The sequence below is a fragment of the Argopecten irradians genome, chromosome 3 (genome assembly GCF_041381155.1).
Source record: "Argopecten irradians isolate NY chromosome 3, Ai_NY, whole genome shotgun sequence".
Taxonomy (NCBI): domain Eukaryota; kingdom Metazoa; phylum Mollusca; class Bivalvia; order Pectinida; family Pectinidae; genus Argopecten; species Argopecten irradians.
In genome coordinates, this window is record NC_091136.1 from 32,033,916 (window position 1) to 32,052,355 (window position 18,440).

The 18,440-nt window shown below is 32.7% G+C and overlaps 1 protein-coding gene across 1 annotated transcript; it reads right to left on the reverse strand.

The window, feature by feature from the left end:
* Positions 1 to 2,772: 2,772 nt before the first annotated feature.
* LOC138318241 (galactosylgalactosylxylosylprotein 3-beta-glucuronosyltransferase 3-like) lies at positions 2,773 to 18,367 on the reverse strand. The gene is made up of 6 exons (XM_069260439.1): positions 18,274 to 18,367; positions 13,464 to 13,588; positions 12,044 to 12,636; positions 11,253 to 11,339; positions 10,775 to 10,981; positions 2,773 to 10,449 (listed from the first exon to the last, which is right to left on the reverse strand). Exons 2-6 carry the CDS (start codon positions 13,546 to 13,548, stop codon positions 10,366 to 10,368), a joined length of 1,056 nt encoding a protein of 351 aa, XP_069116540.1. The 5' UTR covers positions 13,549 to 13,588; positions 18,274 to 18,367; the 3' UTR covers positions 2,773 to 10,365.
* Positions 18,368 to 18,440: the final 73 nt, after the last annotated feature.

The window sequence follows — 18,440 nt, forward strand, 5'->3', positions numbered from 1 at the left end:
GTACCCCAAAAGACTTAAGACAGAAAATGGTGTCGTTTTTAGAAAGGTAAAGCCTAGTGGGCCGGATACGTATGTATATTTGTTCTATAGCTCAGCCAGCTGTATGGCAAACCGGCACATCAATAGATCCTTGGTTCAATCACAGACTTTTGATTCTAACGATAAGGATACCTGTAGATATATGTATTATAGGGTATTACAGAAATATATGTATCACGGTAAATGTATATATACATTTGTAATTAGAACCAAAGGGTTGTGGTTTCGATCATTATATAAGTAGAGAACTCGAATTCTTTGTATTCTAGCTGTTGCAATATCCAGTTGCTTTTACCTGAAAATGCCAATAAGATTAAAAGTATCTTTTTTACTTCTTCGTTTTAGATCAAATCCATTTGTGAAAGAAATGTCGCACAATACACAAAGGACGAAAGAGCTTGTTTTGATGCAACTGAAATCAGAGGGAATTGATCCCAAGAAAGGGAATGGAGGGGTGGCTTTTGTCGTAGAGATCTCCCACCCCTCACCCTCTAGTGTCCTTCCCGTAGTCCCAGAAAGTGATAACTACAAGTACGCCACACTGCTTCCTTCCTCCTCGTCATGTGCCCCCAATCATTAACAGGGCTGTCATGGAAGCAAAGCAAGAGCGAGCAAGAGAGAATAGGGAAAGGAAACCGTATGAGAGCAAATCGCATTTTGAAATGGCGAAATATGATGTTTTGTCTATTTTTTTTGAAGCGGTTAACCATAATGAATTTTCCAAAGACTTCATTCAACCTGAGATTTTAGACAATTCTACAACATAAGTTGATTTTAAACAGAGTAAACGTTGTTTTATTCAGTTTAATTTCACTAATTTCAATTAAATCTTCTGGTGACAAAACATTTCAAGAGGGAGTTACCTGAATTAATTAACATAATCATTTAAAAGTCTTGTCCTTATATCTATACCCGGTCAATATACTTTGTTAACCATTATTATGATGAATTTAACATCTACTAATGATAAGTTTTCTATCACAGCGTACATGTAAGTCAGAGGGTATCGAAAAAGGAAGATCTAGATGAGAAAGGCATTTACTATCAAAGTCACGGAATTCCTAAATCCTTAAGAAGAAGTCAGAAAAGACAGATTAGAAAAAGAAAGTCTGAAATCAGGAGTTATATAGTTCCAATTATATCTAGGGTCTATAATTTGAGGACTATAAATGTCCCCTCTCTCTCTCTTTTCTATAAACTAAAGTATATTCCGTCTACACAGAGACATATACGTCACAATCAATCACAAGTTTCCAGAGATACCATATACTTTAGTCTGATGCTGGACTCTTATCTAGCTGACAAAAGCTTTGCCCGAGATATTACAATTAACAAACGCTTTATTAACACCTAATTTAATTTGCAGTGAAATTGCTGATTGGATATACTTAAATTTCTTTGCAGGCATTCCCTAGGGATCTAATCTTGGTCCTCTTTTATTCTTCATATGTTTTATAAGGATATTGTCGGTATTCTCTAATTAGTGGTTTGTCTCTTCACATATTATACTCCACTATTCCAGTCTTCTTCGAATATCAAAAAAGTTTTTGAAATCCTTTGTAATACCATCATATATAGGAAGTAAGTCGGCATGGAGAGCTAGATTTACTTACAATAGACTTTCACACATCCTTAAATGTTGCCCAGAATCTGGATAATTTTATTTAATTCTGACATACCTGAACCTTATCTGAATATTGCTTATTTTGACGTCTAAGGATAGATATGAAGATTTAGAATTAAAGTTTGATGGAATCTGGGTGTATTATATTTGTGATGGAAAGTGGGTCGTTTTTGTTTGGCTATCACAGCAGCCATCTTGTAAAAATATTTAATTAGTAATTCTTCTGCAGTTAAAGATGCTCCACCGCTGACAAATGGTATTTTTTTCACTATCAAAAACAGGAGCAGACGATTTGGTATTTTTCTTCAGTTACAAAAGTTACATACTTAACACAATTACCACCATTGAAAAGTTTGAGCTTCTAATTTTACTTTAAGTTTAAAATATAAAAAATAATTAATTGCATCCCGAAAAAAAATCCCTGGAACTATATCCTATATGGAATGAATTACTGATTGCGCATGCACCAAAAGCAAAACAAATTATTTTATATTATGTTTTGTGTTAATTAGACATACATATATACGATTAAACACCAATTACTGTTCAAATGATGAGTATCATTTATGCTCTGTTGGCGGTGGAGCATCTTTAACTGGTGCCACTAAGCTGAAAATTAGTTGGAATGCATAATAGCTGCATTAGAACCAATATAAAACCAGGTATACCAGACGAATCTTGCCTAGAATGCTAATGAGATGGTCCTAAGTAAGTGTAAACAAATAATTTCAGCGTGGCGCTGTATATGCCATGGCAACTACGGTGCCATTTTGTAATATGTTTGAAAAATCAAGGTAATTTTTTTTAAGATTTCGACAAAATGAACATGCTGGAACTTGCCATATTCAGCAGAATAATTCAGATTAGCTCATGATCAGTGTTGATATAATTTGGATCAGCCTGAAATCTATGATATCTCTGCCACAGCAGACATCTTGATTTTTTAAAGCTTCACTTATAATTAATTGGGCTATAATTGCAATGGTATTGGGACAGCCAATAAAACATTGCTAGATTTGATAAACCTTCATGTGGGATCAATGCCAGCTAAAGATTGTACTTGAGGTCAATGTGAGTTTAATCATAAAGTAAAAACATAATTCAATATATACTTTTATACATATATATTTATTGTTTTCTCTCCTTTAAAACCATATAGATGTGCGTAAATACAAGAAGCTGAATATCAGTGATCATTTCATTTCTTATACATGTACTCACAAAATATCCAGCTATTGTTTTAGATAATACTTGAAATAACAACCGGATAAAATCTCTGCCATTTCTTTTTTCTAAAAGATGTCATACACATATTGGCAACAAACAACCCAGAAGCCAAAATCTGAAGAAAAACAGTATATGTATGGAATAATACTTTATAAGCATTAGATATTGCAAGTACATACTGCACCATTGTAACCCAATCTGACACATCAAAGTTACTTCCCTTTGTTTCATTATGTCACTATGACGTCTATGTCACTACTGACGGAGTGAAATGAAGGGAGATAACTGTGATAGATCAGAATGTTGTAACCACATGTAACAAATATAATAAACATATAATTCAACATTAAAACATAACAAATATCACGGGTAAACTAACACTGATCATCTTCCCATTTACACATTAACTACAGGATTCAATCAACATAAAACCATCTACCACAGGAAATTGAGCAAATTGTTTTCAAAATTGAAATGATTGTGACTTATTTACATACTGATCTATATCTTAATTCTTGTGGAGAACTATAGAACTGTAAATGGCCAAAACAAAATGGCATCGTTCATAAAGTTTGTAATATAGGCAGTGTATCAAAATGTAAGTTTTCATCTACATTGTATGTGATGCTAGGAACACATTACTTAATTTGTTTTTCTCATCTCAAATAAGATGTCATTGCTCCAAAAATAGAACTTTGAAGACTTTTTCATAAAATCATATTAAAGATTAAAGTATATTATTGTTGCTGATTTGTGCCATTTCATTTTTTCATCATGCAAAGACTAAAATTAATCTTTTTTAATTCTAGTTTTTTTTTTTGAGAAGAAAACATGAAAATTAACTATTCTTTAACCTCATCATTTTGGGATGAAATGACAAAATGTCAAACATGAAAAGACAAAATTTATCAACCCTGCCTTCAATCTTCATCTAATCGCCTTCCAAAATCTTGTCTTCTCGTTTTTTCGCCCTTTTTCGTGGTGAAAGGATAAACAGTTTTTTAAAGCAAAAAGACAGAAATTTAAATTGATACGTTGCGTGCATAAATTTCATCTTTTCATGTTTTATTTTTCATCTTTTTCCCTCGAAAACACAAGACGCAGAGTTATTAATTGGCACAAATCAGCCACCAAATTATATAGAGGCCATTAAAATCTCTGATTACACTCTCATTACATTTACAGTACTAGCATCATTCAGCATCCCACACTTAAATAAAGGGCAATTCCTTCAACAAACTGATGATATGATCCAAATAAATAATCTTATGATACAAATAAAATATTGCAAATATGTGTACAATGTCATATGTATATATTTGTTGAGTAATAAAAACATCTGGATATATAACTTATCAATAAAATACATGAACAAATTGGATCTGCAATAAATGCGCATCACTTGACTAAGATGTTAAGACTGTTTAAAATTACATAAATATGTAGGTACTGTATAGTAGTTGATATGTAATGGCTATTTTGCAATGTTTGCATAGCCACAAAAGTTATATGTAGGTTTTTTGTAACTCTTTTATTACAATAACAAACTGTAATTATTGATTGGATTTAACGTTAATCGTTTAATTTTTCATTAACTTTTAAACAATTTTTCAAAAGTTCAATATACATACATGTATAGCCTATATATTTGCTAGGTACTTTGGTATAAGTTATATTCATATACCTAGTATATCATTTGTAATGATTTTTAATCAAATTGATGAATAAGGAAAATTAAAAACAAAGTTTCTAAAAAACTTTCTAAAATTTCTGAAATTTTCATACCAAACTAGAAGAGATAAAAATTCTTCCAAGGTTTAACATCATATAAACAGTCGCTCTAAGACTAACCCACATACTACTTCATATCTTACACATTTCGATGTATTTACGAATGGCACAAAGAATTATACCGTATAAATGCCATACAGACATATCTTATCACATTCACCCTCTATGTTATCGAGACATTTCAAAACCACATTCCATACACATCAGTCACAAAGTGCTATCATCAAGTCTATAAACCAACATAAGGTACTAATCACGATTCACAATAGAAAATCTGCTAACATGAAGCACCTATATACATGTATATATACTACTTTTGCCAGAGTTGAGACATCAACATTCACCTCAAATAGAAATGTATACTGTCTATGTCAGGTATCAGGGACAGAAGAAACTTGGACTTCCAGTACAGGCCATGACAAAACAGTAGGGTAATTGGGTAGTGTATTAATAGTTTAGGCATAAGCCTTTCACCAGGCGCAACACAGACATGAAAATGAGACATGAAAAGGTCAGGGGTTATCTGCATGATTATTTTTTCCCTTCTACTCTAAGTCCCTCGAACGCTAATATCTGGGCCATCGAAAGTGATACACAAATTAATAGTTTGTGATCAATGTAAAATGAAATTTTACTTCAAATGAAACAGTAAATAGCATGCAATCTCATGATCATTTGTAGAATATATAATTTGATTGAATGACAGAAACATGGACAAAAATGACTATACATAACGCTTTCTTCAATCAAGTTTGTATTGCATTAATGAATGTTTCAACTTCTACCGAGCACAAAAAGTTATGTTCTGGAGTAAAAGTTTATGTTATTGAGATGCTACAGTATTTCATATTTTTGTATCTCTTGTGCTAAGTTCAAGCCTGTAATGGAAATCAAATCCACTTCCTAAGCTCATAGGTAAATGTATCACAAACAAACACAATTTAAATCACCAAGATTTGGAATAAAAATCAATATAAATAAAAAGAGGGTTGTCTCCAAATACATGTAAAAACTTCATATATCATAATCTTGCACATTTGATCTGAAGGAGTAAAATGGAAGGATTTGGAAACGTATTTCTTTTACATCCATTAAAGTATTAGGTTATTCTGGTCCTTTTCTTTACTTTATAGCTTACATATTACCCAACACTGCATCTCAAATAACTGAGCCTTTCTATCACCTCCAACAAGCATTGACTGTACATAAACTGTGTTTTTACGATGATTATTTTCATCTCATATCAAAGAAAATAAGACTTTTTCAATAATGCCCAAACAATATAATTTGTGGTAACACACAGCACCATTAATGTTGACCATCAAACATATTATTGTTCCATCCATTTTAATTTTCCTCATATATGTTAATGTTATTTTGATGACCCATAAAAAAACTGTTTTGGCAATTTCCGCATATCTGGTAAATGCACAAAAGGCGTTATAAACAAAAACAACAAAACATTTAAAAAGCAGATTACCAAAAGTATTCTCTTTTCAGACTAGCATTCTCTGTAATACATACTATTAAATTGCTGATAGAATTGTCTTAAGTTTAATTAGAAATGTGATGTCTGGATTAGGTATGATGACAAAGTTTGAAACAAGGGAGGTAATATAATAAAACAAGGGGAGATAACCGGAAGATACAAGAAACTTTGTAGGAAATTGGTGCTACATGTTTAATCTTTTGATAAATAGTTTTTATTATAGTACTGTTAAAATTTTCTCTCCCAATGTTATATTCAAAGAAGTAGGGATTTATATTATATCTGTACATGTATGTGAAAGTGAAAATGCAGAGCAAAAATTCATGCGACATTGTTAAAACAATAAATAACAACATTATGTACAATCATTGATAAACAACATGATACATATATAACAACACCATAGTTTTAAAACTAAAATTTACTAAGACAACATTTTTTTAGTTAAGAACTAGCCTGATAAACATATATGTTCAGTAACCAGTACATGCACATATCTATGAGTCATGTTTCACACCTGTAGACATGTTTGAGCGCTTCTAATTCAAAGGCTGGAATAGTTCATTATAAACTTTCAGGGGTGAATGAAATAAATCAAGAACCTATCAATCTCTAAGGTAAAACAATTCTTTCCCAAACTAATGAAATATCTTCATTATTTATGTCAAACAATAGATTGAAAAGTTTTACTTTATTTCTATCACTCCAAGCCAAATTTCCTGTCTTTAATATGGCAATATTTAGTTACCAAAATCGTGCTTGTGTAGCATAATTAGTCCCACCTTCTGGTGGTTGTGACATTTTACTCTGTCACAAAGTTCTGACATCCCCACTGTCAGAAGATGGGGATTAACTGTATTTTCAGTCTGCATTTAATTTGAGGTCAGTGAAAATGAGGTCTCAACAAGAATTCTACGGAAGTGGATGTGTCGCCTGCACAGCAGTTTAAAACATCACAAAAAATAGTTATTTACAGTTGAAAATATTGTTAATAATTACCCGGTAGGTGAAGTTATCAAGTCCCGTAACTCTTACAAATATTGACAGATTTCTACCAGCATCGAACCACTCACTCAGAGATTTCATTAATACAATGCAATATACCAAATTTGGTTGAAATGGGATAATAAATACATATTCAAATTATCGAGCGATAACCATGGATTTATCTGTTTTGACGATTTTAAAGTCTCGTAACTCTCGCAAATATTGTCGGATTTTGACCAGTATCGAATGCAATTTGAGATCTGATTAATGTAAAGCAATACACCAAATTTGGTTGAAATTGGACAATAGATACTTAAGTTATTGAACAAAAACCATGGATTTATTTGTTTTGTCAATTTTAAGGTCAATAACTCTTGTAACTCTTGACGAATTTTGACCATTATCAAACTCATTCAAGATCACATTTATATAAAGCAGTATTAAATTTAATTGAAATCAGACAATAAATACTTAAGTTGTCTCACGGAAACCTTTTCCCGGACGCTGACACCGCCAACGCCGACATAGTGATTCCTAAGTGTTGCCCTTGCTTTGCAGGCGACACAAAAAGGAGGAAGGGTGCTTATAAGGATAGGGGTACTTATTGGGTCAAATACAGTATCAATTAATCTAAGCTCACATCATTTTCAGCTAATCAATGTACGTCATTGCTGCAAGGAAAAACAATCAAGCTTAATGTAATTTTAAGCTGAATTAACTAACATTTATATGCTCAAGGTATCTAATTACATATGGGGATCTCTTAGATACTGTACTACCTTTTTGCATCCTCCTCTGTGTTGGACGGACAATTGGATTTTATGAACTACAGAATTGTTTGATGTTGGTGAAGATTTGTTTGAAATGCATACTAATATCAATACCTAGTTCAGTTAACTCTAACATGTGTTTTTTTTTTTTTTTTTTTACAATTTCTTGATAAATTTCACATATGATACATTGTACATACTTCGAAATTTAAATACATCAATTTTTGTTACTTAACTTAAAAATAATGTTCATAAGGAATCCTTTATGATGAAATACTATGATTCCGAATACAGTACATATTGTATTGCCTTAAAAATGAGATTCTCTGGTAATCAAAGATAAAATTCATTATGATTGCACATTATAAATTATGTTAAATGAATACCACTGCACAAAGACTAGAACTGTGAGATGACTATGGAAACAATATGCATGTAGAAGTAGAGCTATACAATGTGACTAACTCATGTAAATGGTTACATTTATATGAAGTCTTGATTACAATTTCTGAATAGTGGAAAAAAATTTATACTGAAAATCAATATTCTTTCGCTACTATTCGATTTCATGATTTCAATTTCAAAACAAGTTTGCAAAGATTAACATTCAAATACTTAAAAATTGAATGGAATTTTCTATAAATGTAAATGATGTAGATGCTAATTATCAGAGATAAAATTTAACAAATTTACTTTGACCGTGAAATTTGCAAAAGTAAATTGCACATGACAGAAAGATGTTTTACAATAACCAGTATTGTCTATTACTAGTGTTTGTCATAGTCAATCTTTTCTGTATCATATTGCTCTCTTTGACAGCTATAAAGCAAACCATTTCATTCTGTGATGTCAAGCATCCAATACCAATGAAATGTGTTTGACAAACAACCTTCAAGCTGCACAAGAGTGCAATATGATAATTTATCAAAGAGGTAGTTTCCTGGAGAACGTGTAGACAAATAGAGCAATGTAAATACCTGGTAATACTAATTATAGAATATTAATTAAAATGCTAAAACAGAGTAAAACATGAAAATATGTTGACAAATAGAGCAAAATGCAACTCAAGATAACATATTACAATCTAAACATTCTCTTGTAATACTAAAATAAAATAAAAACAGTTTATTGACCTGTGAAATTGTTTCAATTGGTATATTGATTTATGAAGCTCAGCTAATCAATCGTAACCTTAGCCCTTTGGCTTTGTCTTCACTGAATAAATCAATACATTGATAGAAACAAGACATACATCTTATTGCAGCGGTATTTGGTAATACCGTAAGTTTGAAATATGCTCATTGATTGCGTAATATTGTGTGCATGACAAATCCAAGAGAGACTACATATTACAGTGTATCGCAATTATGCTTCAGTTCTAATTATAGGAGCACATTGAAAGCAATGCACATTCCTTTTGATACTTCTTAGAGTTCTGGCAATAATGTAAGTTCATGAGCAATGTCATTAAGCATTGAAGCAATGGGATACCATGTATGAGCCCTGACACAGGTATATCAAAAGCAAACATAGGTAGCTTATTGCAAGATATCAGTACCAATCTTTGTTTTAAAATTGATAAATGAACAAAGCTTGGCATTATATTAGGGAAAATAATACAAAGCTTTTGACATCAAAATAAAATGCAAGAAATCAGATGAATGTTACCAACATTAACCAGGTGGGTAAAATGATCTAGTTCATTATCATGGAATTCAACATTTTAATCAGTCATAAAAAGGAGTTGCTCTTTTTATGTAAAAAAAAAATACATTTGTAAGTTATTTGTGGGTGCAGCCAACCTATGGCCTAGTGATACATAGTAAAGGCTGGTATGGAATATTTACAAGTGTAATAACTAATACCCAAGTATTAGATATGCTGTGAATTTCCAGTGATCTCTGGCTAATACATGGTCAATACATGGACATGTGGAGGTCAATACAATTGTGGTTAGTAAGCCAACATAATGTTACCATTTTAAGAAACACTAAGTTGATACTGCTGTGAAATCAAAGTGTGCAAATGTTGAGTTCTATAGGGCGGAGTTCTAAGGTCTTTACTTTTCTTTTAATATCGATATCAAATAATGCATTTGATATTTTAAAAATCAAAATCATATCTAATACGAAAATGAGAGACCTTTGATTTGGTTAATATGGTGTTATGCTACCCTGGTAACTAAAATAATGACCTCATACAAATTAAATTCTACCGGGGTAGTACAACACCATAATAACCTCAACAAAGTTTCATAATTGCTACTGTTAATACATTTAATGGAATATGATGTCTTTGATTGGAATGTAGTATGATATTCTCTTGCAATATACCACATTTTGTTATCATTAGTTGTCATAACAACATCACCACATCTCCGAGGCGGCCATTCTTTGTAGCAATCAACACAAAATAAATCTAAACAGTTGTCCTACATATCAAACCTCTACATTAATATCACTTGGTGTTATCTTTTCATTTTTTGTCTTTGTCTTCTCTGTCCGTGTATGCCAAACAAGCACCTGAAACAAATTTACATAAACAACAATTATAAATTCATAAAAAGTCTCTTTATGGCAACAATTCTGTCTTTATGTCTTAAGGCCTTGATTTTATACTTCTTGCTTTTCATGAGCAATTAACACTTATTGCACGGCAAAAATTCATTTAACAGAAAAGATAAAAGCATAAGTATATTTCAAATAGAAAACTTACGTAGGAGTAGAATATCATTTAGGTGAACAATCTTTTTTTCACAAATAATGATTCCAAAACGACTCTTTAACGAGTAAACCATATTCAACATTTGCCTTTAAGTTATGTAATAATAATTCAAGAAAATATTACCTTGGTACAGGTATCAGCTCTTGGTTCTAGGTCTTTGAGCTTCACACCTAATTCCAGTAATAAAGAGTTCTCCAGGTAACCTCTAGGTACATTGTTAGAAAACACTGCATTGGAATGACTAAATATGATGGACAAATTCACTGCAAATCCTGCCATATCGAGGGCAAAAGTTCTCTCTGGTTTCCAAAAGGTATGCCAGCCAACCACCTGTTACAAGAAGTAATGTGAATTAATACATTATATTAAATAACCATAGCTATTCTAAAATTGATGGATACTTACTTTTTAGCCATTTATGCACAAGCCAACTTGTTTTAAAATATGCTTGAGTCAGTCTGCTTAAGCCAATTGCATTTTCTGCATGTCATGGATATGAATATGTATCAGTAAAAATGGATGGAAGAATTTATCATTTTAATTATTTTGTAATGAAGTTTGGGTGAGCTATTAAATAAATTTACAAAGAAACTGTACTTACACTTCCATTCTTAACCGTAGGACTCTCATACCGCAGGCCTCCCACTATACCTACAGGCCAGACGGACACCTTCTGCGTCTGTCGCATCTGTCACAAAACACATTATAAATAAACATTTACAGTAAGGTTCAACAGGTTATAAATGCATGTAAATCAGATTCATAATCATCTGTTTTTTCATAATCATCTGTTTTTGATACAGGAAGATGCTATTGACACACAAAACATGTAATTTAGTAGGGCTTCTTATCATTTCTTAGTGAACCAGGAGATGTGTAAATTGTCTTCATCCTGATGAGGTGTAAAGTTAATATTTGCAGGTTCTTTTCAGTGCAAGTGAAATTGCTAGAATGTTATAAACTTCATCAATTTCTTAAAGGCCCACTACCTTTCCGAAACCAAAATTTTAAGTTTCTTTAAAACAACAATAACAGACGAAAATGTATATTGATGGCCTAAGATGAGGCCACCAAATAAATGCAAGATTCCCTACATACTCATATGTTAACAAGGAAGATTCATTTAGCTGTTTTGCCGTCTTGCGTAGTGATAGTCAACTAACTTGCGGTAATTAGGACGACAGCAGGAAACATAAGACCAGTGTTATGAAAATTAGCATTTAATTTATTTTAATGAAATTGTTCATATAGCAATTTATATAAGTCTCTATATATAAGTCTTCAGAGCTAGTAAGTATCATGACTTTTGGGCATGCAGACTCTAGATTTGCTATATTAGAGTATATAACAAACATAAATGGTTATGATTGTTTATTTATCTTGTCAACTTACTTCTTCAAAAAGTTCTAAGCTGTAAGTATTATCATCATCAGCGAAGTACACAACTCCTTTGTCTTTTGATGGATTTAACGCTGTTCTGATCCAGGTCAGCCCAGCGTTTCTCTGTAAAACTCCTCTTGGTTTTAGCCACTGCGGATCACCAGTTTTTAACTTCACTTGTGGGGGAGTCAGAATATTCAAATGTGTGTTATGAATACCACAGTTTGCAAGGAAATTGGTCACAAGTCTTGTTTTTACATCAGAATCTTCAATGACAATCCAGTGAAGATTTTTGACATGGAGAAGTGTGTGTGACAGTCTGGTGAGGTCCGCCTTCTGTTCCAGACGAGCGTAAGTAGGTGTGATTAGGTATAGCGTGGGTAGGGATGGGTCAATGTCTCCCGCTACAGGCTTACATGTTTTCATTTGCAGAAGGTGAGACAAGCGCTGTATCTTTTCCTCATAGTCCTGCATCTTACCCTCGTACTCTAACACCTTACTCTGGACATTCTCTATCTCCCTGTTCTTATCTGTCATCTGTTGTTTGTAGGAGTCTAGCTGTCTCTCTCTCACCTCAAGTAACTCGTCATTGGAACAGAAGTACTCTGTCAAACATACAATGCACAGATTTAAACAATATCTATTTTTTCCCCCACTTTTCTACGAAAAAATATTAAAAAGTCTGGATTTTGACCTCAGACTCCGGTTCCGACCATCATTTTAGAGTGAAAAACACTAAAAATAAAGAAAAAATATCCTACCGACCGACCGACCGACCGACCGACCCTATTTTTTCCCCCAATGTAACCCTAAACAAACTTTTTCTTTTTGGCCTAACATATACAGTTTTGTATTTTATCTGATAATATATCTGATAATAAAAAGATTGCTTGATAATATGTAAACCTAAATTTTATACAGGTGTATTAATTTCCATCACATTCTTATCTATATGGGTTACTTCCCTTCAATTCACTCAGTGGATGCTGACAGAGTGGAGCAAAGGGAAGTAACTCTAATTGATTAAAAATAACTTCTCTTTCTTTTTATTTTACAATATCCAAATTTGCTATTTCTAAATATTTGTTCCCATCTCTCAAACTTCTTAGACAAAAGACCTATCCAGTATTGATTTCACTCATCGTCTAGGCAACAGATGCTTCATATCAAGCTTATATCTATATTTACAATAGTTTTTTTTAAAGAATGTTTGACTGTGTATCATATATTTTAAATTCAGGTCTTTTGTCTCACTGACTGTTGCATGTTGGTACAAGAATTATGCAAACAAATTTTCTTAAGCTTCAAAAAAGCTTTGGAACCACAGAACTTACCAAGCACTTGTGCATTATCAAATATCAGTTTACTAGTGTCAAAAATCTTCAAACAGCATAGTAAAATGTGTAGATATATAAATATCATCAGGACTTACCGAAGGTGGAGAGGAACCAAGTAAATCCTAGAAAGATAAGCACCGAGTACAGACATAGCAGTCTGCCTTGTGTCATCATCACCATGTCACTACTGAGGCATCCCGAACACTAGTCAACAATGGCACTGAAACAATGGAATCAACAATGGCACTGAAACAATGGAATCAACAATGACACTGAAACAATGGAATCAACAATGGCACTGAAACAATGGAATCAACAATAGCACTGAAACAATGGAATCAACAATGGCACTGAAGCAATTAAATCAACAATGGCAGTGAAACAATGGAATCAACAATGATACTCAAACAATGGAATCAACAATGGTACTGAAACAAAGTAATCAACAATGACACTGAAACAATGGAAACAACAATGACACTGAAACAATGGAATCAACAATGGTACTGAAACAATGGAATCAACAATGGCACTGAAACAATGGAATCAACAATGGTACTGAAACAATGGAATCAACAATGGCACTGAAACAATGGAATCAACAATGGTACTGAAACAATGGAATCAACAATGGTACTGAAACAATGGAAACAACAATCTCACTGAAACAATTGAATCAACAATGGTACTGAAACAAAGGAATCACCACAGGCACTGGAACAATGGAATCAACAATGTCACTGAAACAATGGAATCAACACAGGCACTGGAACAATGGAATCAACAATTGCACATAAACAATGGAATCAACAATGGCACTGAAACAATGGAAACAGCAATGGCACTGAAACAATGGAATCAACAATGGCACTGAAACAATGGAATCAACAACCACACTGAAACAATGGAAACAACAATGGTACTGAAATAATGGAATCAACACAAGCACTGAAACAATGGAATCAACAATGGTAATGAAACAATGGAAACAACAATGGTACTGAAACAATGGAATCAACTCAGGCACTGAAACAATGGAAACAACAATGGTACTGAAACAATGGAATCAACAATGGTACTAAAACAATGGAATCAACAATGGGACTGAAACAATGGATTCGACAATGGCACTGAAACAATGGAAACAGCAATGTCACTGAAACAATGGAATCAACAATGGTACTGAAACAATGGAATCAACAATGTACAGAAACAATGGGATCAACAATGGGACTGAAACAATGGATTCAACAATGGCATTGAAACAATGGAATCGACAATGGCACTGAAACAATGGAATCAACAATGTCACTGAAACATTGGAATAAACGATGGTACTGAAACAATGGAAACAGCAATGTCAAAGAAACAATGGAATCAACAATGGCACTTAAACAATGGAATAAACAATGGCACTGAAACAATGGAATCAACACAAGCACTGAAACAATGGAAACAACAATGGTACTGAAACAATGGAATCAACAATGTACAGAAACAATTGAATCAACAATGGGACTGAAACAATGGATTCAACAATGGCACTGAAACAATGGAATCAACAATGGCACTGAAACAATGGAATCAACAATGGCACTGAAACAATGGAATCAACAATGGCACTGAAACAATGGAATCAACAATGGCACTGAAACAATGGAATCAACAATGGTACTGAAACAATGGAAACAACAATAGTACTGAAACAATGGAATCAACAATGGCACTGAAATAATGGAATCAACAATGACACTGAAACAATGGAATCAACAATAGCATTGAAAAAATGGAATCAACAATGCATGCACTGAAATAAACGAATCAATATAATGATGATCTGAAATAAAGGAAATATAATTCAAAGACATATGAGGCATGTAATCTACAACTAATGATAACAGTTCACAAGATATTACTAGAACATACATACGTCGCTTACAACAATTAGTCATTAACATACTACTGTTGGTTTTCTTAGAATTATCTATATGAATTATCATTAGCTTTAAATAATCCACGCTTCAATTCCTACAGAGTCAAAAGACATTTAATAAATTATTCATTATTAACTGAAATAAATAATAAACATGTCCATGATTTTTCACCTGACGAAAAACAATCAATTTCTAAGTTTCATATTTTACCAATACCACTGCACTCATAGGGATATTGGTTGATCAATACACGTTTCAGTAAACACTGTATATCATTATTGTGCAGTCAGTGACTTTAAGTACTAGTCTGATGCCAAGACTAGTAATTTTACATTTTGGCTCTCCATCCAATTAAAATTGTGAAATACAACTGTATTATATTTACAAGAGCGGTGGTCTATTGCATTTTTCAACACATTTTGTGTGCATTCTTTATGTGATGATTTCAGTCCAGATGCATCATTTGACATTATGTGAGAATCTATGCTCACGAAAGCATCCAGACTTTTGGTAAACAATTGTAAACTGATTATGACTGAAGTGCTGAAGCAAAATGGATGTAGATTTAATTTGGACTAGCTATATAGTGATTAAATAGTCGGACTAGTAACATTTTTGGGTTTACTAGTCCAAATGACTTGAAGCAAAAAAAAATTTCTACGTAACAGACTGATTGTGCCCCAAAAGACTTTGAGACAGATAATGGTGTCATCTTTAACAAAGACTTTATAGCTACAGTTGGTGTCCATTACTGCTAGTGGAGCAAAGTGATATTTTTGAAAAGGACTACTTACACCTTTGTATGCATGTTATTAAGCCAGCTCTTTATATTTTACATACTAGGCAATGATGTATAAAAAATCAAAGTCATAGAAGATATTATTTACGTTACGTATGGCGATCTTGTCAAAGGAAAAATGTACAGAAATTCTATAGATCTTGTGAGTGGTAAAAAAGATACTATCAATAATTTTTGTATTGGTTTATTTTTTTAAAAATTACATATATATACATGTACATCTTTAAGCATGAATTAATTGAAACATATAAAAAGTATAGAAAATTTTGCCTGAGTGATTCACAGTGGCATTGCTCCACTAGTACACATATAGGGACCATTTTGTACCCGACCGGAAAGCATAGCAGCCGGGTACGTGAATGAATATATCCATTCTATTGATATACATCTGGTATCACTGTAACAGACTGTAGTCATATATGATTAAATTAAGATCTAGAGATGTGGTCACCAGGATGGCTAATTAATGCCCACATTTGATAGTAAGTCCCTTTTGATTAAATGTGTTAATCTCCATTCTTTATATTAACATTAAAATAACCCCATTATGTAGTAATAAAGAGTTCAATGCAAGATTAAAGAATTATAAAGATAATGGGACCTCAATTTAGAAGTCGCTAGAGTGGAAGGTAATGAGCATGTGGTGTGCTTAAACAGAAATAAAATAGATATGTAAAGCAGCTTATGAAGGGGTGTCAGAAAGATCACCCCATTGTCACAATATCTCATCCTAAAAAATCCCGATTATTTCACATTGATCTATTTTTTCCCAAAGAGTTTGTCAAAATGTACCAAATTTTTGGGGGCAATAAGACATTACTTTATGCCACCATGTCTCAAATCCATTTTGCCATAATAGTTTAAAGTGCAGTCAAAGCTATAGTACAAATGCAGCTATGTGGCTCCATGTCTCTATGTAAGGTAATTTTCTAGTACTGTGCTATATAGAGTACCGAATACCAGGTCTGACCTACATGTATACTACAGCTTTTAAATACAGACAAACCTCGATGATTCGAACTCTGATGAATCAAATTTCAAGCTGTATCAAACATTATGCTTGGTCCCGAATTTCTTCACTGCATGTATACGTATATAACAATACTAACAAACTTACGTGTGAATCGAAGTTTTATGAATCAAAGTTCTTGATGAATTAAACTTTTTCCATGGGCCATTTGTTATAGGATGATAGGTAACTGTACCTGTACAGATCAGGTGTTCGTCGATGCTCTACGGCATGCTGTCACACCTGTTTCGTGGCAGTCCTTCGCCCGACAATAGGAATTGTGTTTCTTGCTTGATATCATAAAGATAATTAATATCACTGATCAGGCCAATAACCGCTATAAGCTACGTTATTTAATAATTTGTACGGCAAAAATACTGTTAGTCTTTTTTTGATGTTCGCTGCTGCCATTGCTAGCGGTTTGTAGAATTTACGGAATGGCAAATAGCGAGCCACATAATTAGTATTAACTCATACTCAAAACTGTTACATTCCAAACTTCGGCATGAATACTGGAGCAAATTGATCTTTCTAAATCGAAGTAATTTTGTAGGTGTTGTACTGCTTTTGGTTCTTGATATCCTTTTAGTTTTGTTTTTACAGTGTCTTTTCGTATTTAAATTCCATCCGTAATATTTACAATCGCTTCAATAGTCATCACATGTACACATGATTAATTGCATACTTCGTTTTTATTTTGTTTCGTTGGTGGTAAAACTGTCTAATTCCAACGAATCATTCGAAGTTTCAATGTTTCATAGTTTTTCTATCGGTTCCTTGAACTTCAATACATAAATGTTTGACTGAACTGTATAAAAAGTTTGCCATGTACATAACTGCATAATAATAGTTGTACAATATAACATTCTAATTATTCAATAATATCCTTGGTATTCACAGTAAGTAATACAGACCGCGTACATTATATTGTACATATACATTTCAAATATACCCCTTTATTTTTTATAGTAATACATGGAATATATTCTATCCACATGCACTACTGTATACATCATGTAACTGTGAATTGAAATGCACAGCTTTCCTAGCAAGCACCTGTTTGTCTGTTTTACACGAAGTACACAGCAAGTTATGTTCATGATCACAGTACTGTAAAGATATATCATTCAATACATTCATAACGAAAGAAACTTGTTACTTACACCACAAGATTGCCGATAGATAAAGATCAGAACTATTCCTGGTAACTGTACAACTGCTACGACGACAAGAGCTAACTAAGTACGTCACTGAAACGCTTAACACTTCTTGATCTATTTCTTTCAAACGCAGGAGTGATGATACCGGCCGATTTCCTAATATAAAAACC

Bases quoted from the DNA above. Each gene is read 5' to 3' on its own strand.
- LOC138318241 (XM_069260439.1), bottom strand. From the start codon at position 13,548: ATGGTGATGATGACACAAGGCAGACTGCTATGTCTGTACTCGGTGCTT. The intron at 11,340-12,043 runs GTAAGTTGACAA...GTTTTGTGACAG, and splicing joins GCTTAGAACTTTTTGAAGAA to ATGCGACAGACGCAGAAGGT. The intron at 10,450-10,774 runs GTAATATTTTCT...AATTTGTTTCAG, and splicing joins GAGCTGATACCTGTACCAAG to GTGCTTGTTTGGCATACACG.